Below are 10,814 nucleotides of genomic sequence, written 5' to 3'. Positions count from 1 at the left end.
ATCTGGCACCTCTGTTTCCGAGAATGTTCGTCCTACAGCGAATCTATAGCGGGAGTCTACTGTAATTCGATTCGCTTCGATTCGAATGAAAATTCGTTAATTCGATTCGATTCGATTCGACATAAAAAATCTTTGATTCGCACATCTCTAGTGTCCTTTTTATCGTACGGCGAACGAGAAAAACGCCGATAAAGCGGACGTTTTTTCACTAGAGTTCCGGCTTCGAGAATCGGTAGAAAGTGAAATTAATTACGTCGACAACGACGCGTGACCGACTCGTCGTCGTTGTCGTCGTCGTCGTCGTCGTCGTCGTCATCTCTCGCTTCTCTCGGGCGGTTTTTTCTCGTCTGGAAAAACTCTTAGCGAAAACTCGGCGAGGACACGAAGAGAGAGACAATAGTTTCGCCGTTCTGCGGAGCGCGGAAATAAGTTGGAAATAAGCCTGAGTAATAATTTCTAGGAGATCGACGCGGAGAGTTTCCGAAGGAGAGCAAACGCGCGCTGCCGGCAACGAGGAAAAGCGACTTGAGAACACAAGTTCGTTTTTGTGCCGCCAGTTAATTAAAATAACGATGAATTAATCACGTCTACGAACGTTGCAAACACGCTCGTATTTAAAGATAGTACTTAACGTTAATATTTAATAAGACGCTGCTTAGAGTCAGAAGATTTGTTTTGAAGATTTTTAACAAATCGATTTTGCACTTTACAGATTGGTATCAATCCCGGATTGTTCGCGGCTTACAAGGGACATCACTACGCCGGACCTGGGAATCACTTCTGTGAGTTATATATTTTCATTTTATTATTCTTACGGCACGATCAATTTGATTTGGCTCGTTTCAACGAGGGAATCGTGTTAAAATCGAAATAAGAACGTTAATTGGTAAAATAATAGTGTTTTCCAAGATATAATTAAGTTAATAATTTATTATTATACTCAATCAATGTGTATTACCGCAATCAATTATGCTAATCTCGCTCATTTAAAAATTCACCGTTTAAAATTTACATTTTAAATAAAAGTAATAAAGGAAATTACGATAATCGATAGAAAAATACAGAGAAGGCGAGAAAGAGAGAGAGAGAGAGAGAGAGAGAGAGAGAGAGAGAGAGAGAGCGATAAGCTGCGAAGTTATGCAATAATAAATGGGACGAAGAGAAAAGGGACTCGCTGACAGTGGCACTACTCACGGGCATGAATTCGCAATTCGAATTCCGAACATCCGTATAAACGAGTGCCAATGTGTCCGACAATCGCGGCGCTAACAAACCCACACCACCATTACCATAGTCTTGCAAGCGAGAACCTTGCCTTTGCGTCTCCAAGTTTCCGCATAAAATTGCATAACGTTATATACTAACGGCGGCCCCCGGGAAAATCGAGTGCGCGCTTTGCGCGCGATCGCCTGGTCTTATAGGCGCGCGCCTCTCAAGGAGAGTAATTATCAAGTTGACAAAAAAATCCGGCGAGAAAAAAACAAAAGAAGAAGGCGCGCGGGAACAACAACATCTCGTTTGCTATTTTTGTTTTTATTTTTATTTAGTTTTATTTTTTTATTTTTTTTTTTTGTATTAAAGCCCGAATCTCTCGAAAGAGCCGAACACGAATCGGGTTCTCTCGATAATAGAAATGGAAATTTAGCGGATTGAATTTTTTTACGCTGATTAATGTACAATCGGAATTGTGCGAAATACGCGATTCAGGGTTCACGGAAAAGTACACAAAAACTGTCCCTGACGAACACGGTGAAATTATTCGAATTATTCGACGAGAGAGAGAGACAGAGAGAAAGAGAGAGTCCCGCGAATACCCCCATATAACCCGATCGAGCCCTCATCTCGCGCTTTTTTCCGCGCCGCGAGACCAGTGATCTGAAATCGCGAAACCCTCGTGCATCGATGAGCACACAACGAGTGCTGCAACGCGCATAAATCACCCACGGCATAAAACCTACAGCATTATACAGTTATAATACACACAGTATGTGTCCCATGTACAAGCGCCGTGTGTTTATTTTTCCCATATGTATAACATACACACTTGTTCGCCGTACGTGTAACATATATATTTTAATGCGATTTATATGCGACGTGGTGAACAATTATGAAAATGTACGTTTGAAAAAATCCGTTGATTTCACAATTGTTCTATTGAAAAATAAGCGGTAATCAGTTGAAGAAATATCTTCGTATAACATACAGTAAAAAAAAAAAAAAAAAAGAAGAAACGTAATAAATAAATCATAATATAAAACTTGTGCCTCTCGACGTAGAGAAATAATCACAACTCGTTAACTCGAATGTCTAATCATCTCTCTCGAAGATAACGGGCCCCGATAAGAAGACGATTCTGATAAAGTCTTGTTCCACTTTTCTTGAGCTCGTGCGCAACTGAACGTCAGCCGAATAACAATCATCCCGGGTCTCTATCTTGGATGCAAACTGCCGAAGCACACGCACGAAGCAAAAGCACGTGCGTATTAATGCGCCCCCATGCACACGACGTATCGCTGTCGGGGCGGCGGGGCCCCCCTCGCGATTTACGTGTGCGACTGCACGAGTCCCGCGCGCGCTTATCAGCGGTGAGCTCGCGCGCTGTACGCATACAACATGCTTAATGTAACGTAGCGTAATATATAATATAAACGCGCGGCTACCTGCAGGTTTACGCGCCCGATTATTGCACTGCCATAATAGCCAGGAGGCGTTTGCTTTCGTCCGAGTGTACCGCGATCAAATATTTGCCCGCGCAGCAACGACACAATGATAATATAAGATATCGGGGAGCAGAGAGGAAAACGTAAGTAAACGACCCGTTGTTTTACGCAACAGGCGCGGAAATTTATTAATTACAATTCGTTGTTATTTTATTTTGTTTGCGCTGGATTGAAAGGCGAAACGTCGAGGAGCTCGAACGCGCGTTGCGCGCGTTTTGTCACGAACTAGAATACGCACGAGTTTCTTTCGCTGTGCGTTCCAATAACACATTATCATTTAAATTGGTTTTTTTTCTCTCCCATCTATCGCCTGGGGAAGAATATTCTGCGCGGTTTTTCACCTTAATTTTATGAACTCTCTTGCAATATTTCACGAAATTTTCCGGATTTACTTCGCGTTTTCCCGAACTTCTAACAAGCCCGATAATCCCGGGGATGAGCCAACTCGCTTTGACTCGCGCGGTGAAACGCACACGGGTGCAAATTCATGCGCGCGTTCACGTCGGTCAGGTTTTTATGCACGCAACCTCCTGTGCGAGCACATCGGCGCACGCGCGATTATCCTCCGTGCACGCGCGCGCGCGCGCGCGCGTGTACCCGCTTGGGCTTTAAATAAACAATTTTCGCGCTAACAGTCTGGCCGATGCCTATTGCATACGCATGCCTCCCGTGACGCTTATGTACACGCACTTGTACGCAACGTCGCACATAGAGGGTGTCGGAAAACTCGCGCTTGTCTCTTGCACAATCTAAGAAAGTTGAACAATTTCTGCGCTTAGAAAAGTTTTTAGTGCGTGTGTTCGTTGTTTCGATATGTCCGCGAAGTTTTTCTAAACTTGAGACAAATGTTACTTATAAAGAGACAAGTTGTTACTTAAAACATTTTTCCGATCAGCTTTTCTTACGATGTGTCTGCATAGTTTCGTGACGAAAACGATATATAAGAAACATGCAGATAAGGAGAGAAAGGAAGAAAGCGGTGATGGTTGAGGACACCCGGTAGCTGCAACCCCTGTTTGCGTGTGTCACGGGCTCACGCGCGCGTGTGGCATACATATATATACATGCATACACGCGTACATAAGTACATACACACGCACACAGACATACACGCCACGGTGAAGTTAGGTGCACGCCGCTGGATTTTCCAGGGTTTTCCCAGGGTTGCGGTAGAGCGTTGAACCGGGCGGAGGGTGGTCGACGTGTAAGGGTGGAAGGGAGAGCAGCAGCGAACGAGCGGATGGTGGTGGTTGAGGCGGGCGACGGTACGGGGAGGATTGGTGAGAGGATGAGGAGGTGGAGGCGAGCGTAGGGAAGGGGCCGCCGAGGGAGAGAGCGAGATGGACGGACGGAAAGGACGAGAGGGAGTAGTGCGCTACGTGAGGGAGGGAGGAGGAACTATAATGAGTGGTGCGCGCGAGGGAAAGCGCGGGATAAAAAGGGAGATAGGGGGTGGCAAGAGAGGCGTGGAGGGCAGCTTGGGCGCAACGGGGGAAAAAGCAGGGTTGGTACAGGGGTAAAAAGGTTGGAAGCTGTGGCAACTGCCGCGGCGGCGGTGGTGGCGGTGGCGGAGGCGACGGAGGGGTAACTCCGGCTCGCTGCGGACGGCAGAAGAGGGTAGGGACGGAGGAGAGGCGCGGGGGTTGGATCGAGCACGACGGGTCAATTTGAGTATCCGGGGGAGCATGGGGATGAGAGGGGTTGGGCGGGCATGCGGACGCATGGTCCAGGGGGGCCTAAAGGCAGTAAACGTCGAAAAATCCGACCGCGTTCGGGCCGTTCGATGGCTCGGAAGAGGGTCGAAGCCGCGATCGACCATTACAACGCGCGAGAGTCGAGTATCGCGCGTCGTGCACCGGTGGTGCGCCGCGCGGTGTAACGTCGAGAGACCGCATACCGGGGATAGGGGCGAAACACACGCGGGAAGAGAAAGAGAGAGAGAGAGAGAGAGAGAGAGAGAGAGAGAGAGAGAGAGCGCGCAGGGAGAGCGACAGAGGGAGAATGCGAGAGCGAGAGAGGCCGCGTCGGGAGAAAGAGAGAGACGCGGCTCTTTTCCGTAATTTCGGGGTGAGCCGGTAGGGTCGATTAACGGGGCCGTGATTCACCCGTTAGATCGGTAAGGAGGAAGTACGCTCGCACATTCGCTCGCTCGCTCGCGCATCGCGGCTCCCGCGATCGCGCTTCGATCCGCCTTTCTTAATCCTCTCGCGGTGAAGCAGTGAAGCAGTACCTACGCGGGTAATATAAGTGTATCTTCACCCTGTTGATCTTTGGTGGTGATTTTTTTGTCGGGTGCTGGAAACTCTTTCTCTGTCGTGCGAGTGAAAACTTTGCAGCTCCGTCATCATTTCTGTGAAACTGCCCGACAAATTGCACGCGCTCGGCCGGGCGCGCATAATGCAACAACTCGCCACGGATGTATAACGCACGCATAGTTCTTCGACAAATTACAATCATGTGAGAGAAGTATATATTCGTATATGCACCTGTCTCTCTTCCTCCTTCCTTCAAGTCTAAAGCGAACTCCTTCAAGTCTACGTGACACAGATTCGCGGCGCGACACGACACACACAGAGAGAAAGAGAGAGAGAGAGAGAGAGAGAGAGAGAGACCGAGTTCCGTGTTTGAATGATTCAACGACGGGTAAATTAGTTGAATCGTAATTAGGATTTAAAGTTCGCGCGAAGTTCGCGGAATCATAATTACGATTGCATCGTTTATTCATGTACATATGCTTGACGAGTTTATTCATAATTCTAGCCTCGCTTCTCCCCTTTTCGCAAATTTTTTATTTATTTTTTTTTTTTATCGTTCCCCTGCTCTTCTTATAGCACGTCGCTGTGTGATACGTTAAGCGTGAACTAGTTTTCGCGGCATTCAAATTCAAATGCACTCGGCTCGTTTCATGCTGGCGAATCTGTTACACGCATTTGCTCGGTTCAACACCAATGTGCTGTATTTTACAATGCGTTATAATCATGTTACCGCAACGTTGCAGCTAGATAACGCATCGTGAAATGCCCGTTCGCGGAGATACACATGATATTATCTTGTAATATACACACCGGAACCTGTCTCGAAACTCTATCGCGTTTTCCGTCGCGCCGCTTTTTTTTGATGAATTCGAACGGGAATTTTTTTTCCCGGCGATAACTCGAGTACACTCGCGCGTTTAATACACCGTTAATTTCAAGCTTCAAATTAAGTTTTTCTTTTTCCCGAGACAGAAAGAGAGAGAGAGAGAGAGAGAGAAAGAGTTCGCTCCGAGTTGTGTCAAAAATATTAAGTTCTGTTGCTGCGTCAAGTGAAGCTCAACGCCCCGAACTCTTTTCAATTTGCAATGTTAAATGACTTTTTAATTAGATCTTAATCTAAATTTTCGTTGAGAAGACGCGTTTCGTTTCGAAACTCACGGCAAATCGTACGAGCTGAAATTGAATGCAACATGTACATTCCGTTGAGCATATAAACAAAGTAGAGGTAGCATACACAACACCTAAAATTCAACGCGTGCGAGAACTTCCTTTTCCGCGATGATCTTCATTCGTTTCCGGAATTATTAATTAAATTAGAAACGCCGAACGTAACTTGCACCGCTGGAGCGATGTAAATTTAAAGGATTCCGATTATGATTTTGTCGTCGCCGTCCCCCGCGCGCGGGATCGTGCATATTTGATTGAATGTAACCCGCGAAAGACAGTTCCCAGCAAAGTTTCGAACTTCTCTTCCCGCGAACTCGAGAACATCTGAAAACGGGTTAAGGGTCGGAAGTTTCGCGCCGCCGCTCGCCGCGCGCGCAGTTTATATCCCCCCGGAATGTGTCGAGGGGGAAAAAGTTTTCTCTACTCCCCGATACGGACGCAACTGGTTCTCTCGTCGTCGAAGATTTCCCCGCCGGCGACGACTCGATTCCACGGAACTGCCGAACGCGTCGCGACGCCGCGCCGCCTCGCCCGATTATCATCCCGGCGAGTTTTCCGCTGATTGCGTCAGACGTTCTACGTTCTTTCCCGAATTGCTCAAATTGTTGTGTTCAATTAAGAAGAGAGAAGGGATCGCGCACAACTTTTTCTATATCGCGAGAGAAGCAATTTGTCGAGATCGCCAAATTTGAAGCTGAATTTATGAAAGACAGATATTAAAAAATTAGCAAAAATATTAGTAAAAAATCTAGTAAATTTACGTAAATTAGTAAATTTACATAAGTAAGTTGTTTATAAGTTTGGCGCTTTGACTTTGTATAATTTACACAAATAAACATAATATTGTATAAATATATTAATGTGAATAAAAAGAATAAATTTAAACTAATGAATGAAATTCATTAGTTTATATTAATATGAATTTACTCTTAATTATGACAATAGCTAGTGTATAAATAATATTGTGAAGCAAGAATCCAGAAATTCTGCGATATATTTTTCGCAAAAATTCTCACCTAGAACCATTACGAATGAACGCTGGGTTTGACTGTACAATAAATACAAGCAGAAGGCGCATATTTTTGTTTAGATTGCAACCCTGAAGCATGTGACACTTTCGAGGTCTAAGATTACGCCCAAAGGCACGCATCGAAAGAAAGAAGAGAGATTTCTTTCTCTTGGAATTGATTGCGCGACCCAATCTTCCCAGATATTCTTTCGCACAATGCAAAAACGCGCAACAATGGATACGGTTCTATGAATGTCTCATCGTCGTCGTCGCCAAATATTTCCGACGTACGGTCGATTTTACGTGCTACACGGGCGCAACGTTTGATTACTCCCGCATGATTTCCGAAACAAAAAAAAAATAAAAAAATAAAAACAAGAAGGGAGGGAAGAAAATCGACAGATGGAAAAATCGAACAAGCCGCGTTTCCGGAAGATTCCGCTTTTATCGCGCGCAAATATTTCTTCGTTCCTGATGACGGAACGTCGAACGCACACGCGACGTGTACTCTCTCGTAGGACCAGTATATTCGGTCGATGACCCACTTCGCGCGCGAAGTTACTCGGACGGCACCAAAATTGAACTTGATTGATCGACTTTATTATTTAGCTCTGTCAACCGCATTCTGCAGTTAGAATTTAAATTGTGAAATCAAGAAGACGGTTTTTGTCATACATCTTAATTTATAATATCTAATATCAAGCTAAAAAACAAAAAGAAAACTTCACGAGTATATAGATAGTAATTATTAAAATCTGACTTGTCATCTCTCTCGCCAATTTTATCTTAAAAACAATATTTCATCTATACGTGATAACAAGCCAAGCGCGCTCCGGATGAATTTTCAAATTGAATTCAAATTATTACGTGTATTAGTTTACACGTTTTAAATTAAATAAAAAATTATATTTTGCACGAACATCTGGTACATTGGCTCACGGGACCGAATTAATCTTTGCTAGTTTGATACTATATACGAGCTGAAATTTGTTAAATTTGTTGTAACATTTAGAAAGGTTAATTCAATTGGAAGAAGACATATATACCGTAATTAACGTGTTAATATAATTAAATCACATAAAATAATGTGATATATTATGTAATTATACATATAAAGATTTAAAGGAGAATTGGAATTTGAAATTAGTCTCATTTCGGGGAAATATCTGATGTGATGTAAAGTTCTTGATCTTACATTAAATCTCCACAATAAAAGATCTCCATTTAACCGCTCATTACTTCGACTTCGCTGTTCCTACGAAACGAGCCGTAATAAAAAGGATTCACTTATGCGATAATTATCTACAATTTGGCGAAACTACCCTCTACATCGCGTCGTTGAACTTTTTCAAGAAAAAGTCTCCGTCTTCGATGCAGACAAGTCGGCGTAACCGTGAAACTGTCTCGTGACGGATCGCGGTTCGGTTTTCGCTTCTCTCGAAAGTCCGCGGGAGAAAAACTTTTTCTCGGCCAAAGGCGCTCGTTGTCGATCGGCTGACGGCGACGGCTGTGCTCGCGACACGGCACGACGTTGGGGGCCACTCGGTCGCCGACCCAATTCGCCGTTGGCGATGCCGGGGGGAGAGATAGAGAGAAAGAGAAAGAGGTTTTTCGAACGACGCGCGAAAGTTGAACGTGACCGGCGAAACTTTTCGTGGCCGTGCCAAGCCGAGTTCTCCGCCGACGACAACGCTGCGACGCGACGTACACAAACGCGACGGTTTCTCCGCAGTGACGACCACCCTCGCCCTCGACGGCGACCTCGACCCCCGCGGAGATCCAACTTGTTGTAAGAGACCCTCGGAGAGTTGGCCGTGCGACCGATCGACCGACCTAACGAGGGTAACGACGAGAAATATCGGCCGCACACGAAATCGCCCCGCGACAGCTGCACAAAATCGTGCAAGGGTTCTTCGGGAAACAACTTTATTGCTCTTCGCAGGCCTGACAAAATCACCAACAGGATTGTACTATTATGTTTATTTATATATATATATATATATGTATATATAAAAATATTATACATGTGTGTGCATATTATATAGATACAAGTAGATAAAAATCTGTAAAAATATCATTTTTCCCGTGTGAGATAATGCGCGCCGGAAGGGTTATTGTGTACACATTACGGAAAAAATACGTCACACGCGTGATTGGAGAAATCCAATGTTCACGGGTAATAAAACGTAGGAGGCGCACGACATAATAACAAACAATAATAACGAATAATAAATTGCGATATTCGTGAGTTTAAAAATTGTGTATTAATTTTCCATAATATCATCTCCGCAAAGCACGGTCGTAATACATTACGAATATATCTCTCTGGAGGCGAATTACAAGTGTACGGCACGTGTGAGCGATAAATTTAAGGAAAATTGTGCGAGTTTAAGATACGCGGAATTATATCTCTCCTGACAACGTTATCAATGTTTCACGGGTCGCACGCATCACGGCATAGAACCGCCAACACACGCGCCCACACGTACGCGCTCGCACACGATTTTTCGATTTGTATTTTTATTCCTTTTTTTTTTTTTTTTTTTTTTTTTTTTTTTTTTTTTTTTTTTTTTTTTATTTTATTTCATGGTGATGTTTCGAAATAAAAGCTTCGAGTCGAATTCGCGTCCATATCAATTCGGGGGAGTGTTTTCACGCAAATATAAAACATTTTTACTTTTTTATCGCTGTCGATCTGTCCAGATTGTTGTGTGGTTATTTTATAACCGCCGTGTATATACACGCGCGGCGACAATCCTTTACCCCCGTTGCTCGGCGGTTCGCGCGTTCTATAGTTCACGGCACTCGGTCGAAGTTTTCTATCGGAGAAACTTTTTTTTCCTCCCTTCGCCCCCGATGAGACAGAGAAGCGGCGCGTTCTTAAGGGGTCATGACATCGCTCGGAGCTTTCGCACCGAGATTATCCTCCTCGCCGCTCATCGATAATCGATTATGCGAGCCGATGGTCGCACGTGAGAATCTCAAGGCTGATGTTACACGTGAAGTACAACGGGAAAAACAAACTGTTTTCGCCCCACATCGTTGCGGTTGTTTTGGAGCGAACGTTAGATAATAACGAGCCGGGTGTAACACGGATAAAACTTCTGCAATAGCCTGTTTAAAGCTTTCTTCTCGCTCTCCTTCTTCTCTCTTTCTCGCGTTTTTTATTTCGTTTTTTTTTTTGTTTTTGTTTTGCCGATTCGACGGTAGAAAGTTTAGGGAAAGTCGACCGCCTCTTCTTTTTCTCGCGACGTAAACTTCCAATTGATAGAGTTAATAAAGAGATTAAGTTCGAACCTTGTGTGAGAAACTTATATGTCGGTTCTAATCGCCATCTTTCTCGAATCCATCAACATCTCGCACGTGTCTCGCGCTTTTATCGCATCTCACCCCGAGAATTATCTTACCGCAAGATTGATTTTATCACATTTCGCAAATAACTTTTTCTCCTCATCGCGATTGTAACGAAATCTCTCGCGTAATCGAATTTCGAATTATGACACATTCCCGAGTCGAAATTTTGATGCTACTTTCAAACTTTTGAAGATACTTTGAACCTATTTAACTGACCAATATACTTATTTAAACCTACTTTGACACTTATATTCATTTACTCCTCTTTTGAACCTTTAATTCTATAAATTTTACGTTACTCCTATTTTG

At 44.2% G+C, this 10,814-nt stretch overlaps 2 protein-coding genes across 3 annotated transcripts in view; one reads left to right on the top strand and one right to left on the bottom strand.

Annotated features, from left to right (window-relative positions):
- The window catches only part of LOC109858127 (nuclear factor of activated T-cells 5), a 135,744-nt gene that overhangs the window by 104,051 nt on the left and 20,879 nt on the right, over window positions 1-10,814 (top strand). The window contains exon 6 of the mRNA XM_020435087.1: window positions 713-782. Within this exon, the coding sequence (XP_020290676.1) occupies window positions 713-782 (70 nt within the window). The remainder of the gene's footprint in view (window positions 1-712; window positions 783-10,814) is intronic.
- Window positions 1-10,814, bottom strand: part of LOC109858126 — a 154,989-nt gene that overhangs the window by 131,486 nt on the left and 12,689 nt on the right. The gene's annotated exons all lie outside the window — the stretch shown is intronic.

The sequence above is a fragment of the Pseudomyrmex gracilis genome, unplaced genomic scaffold (genome assembly GCF_002006095.1).
Source record: "Pseudomyrmex gracilis isolate BER0280 unplaced genomic scaffold, ASM200609v1 scaffold_189, whole genome shotgun sequence".
Lineage (NCBI taxonomy): Eukaryota > Metazoa > Arthropoda > Insecta > Hymenoptera > Formicidae > Pseudomyrmex > Pseudomyrmex gracilis.
This window is presented reverse-complemented; position numbering and strand designations above follow the sequence as displayed.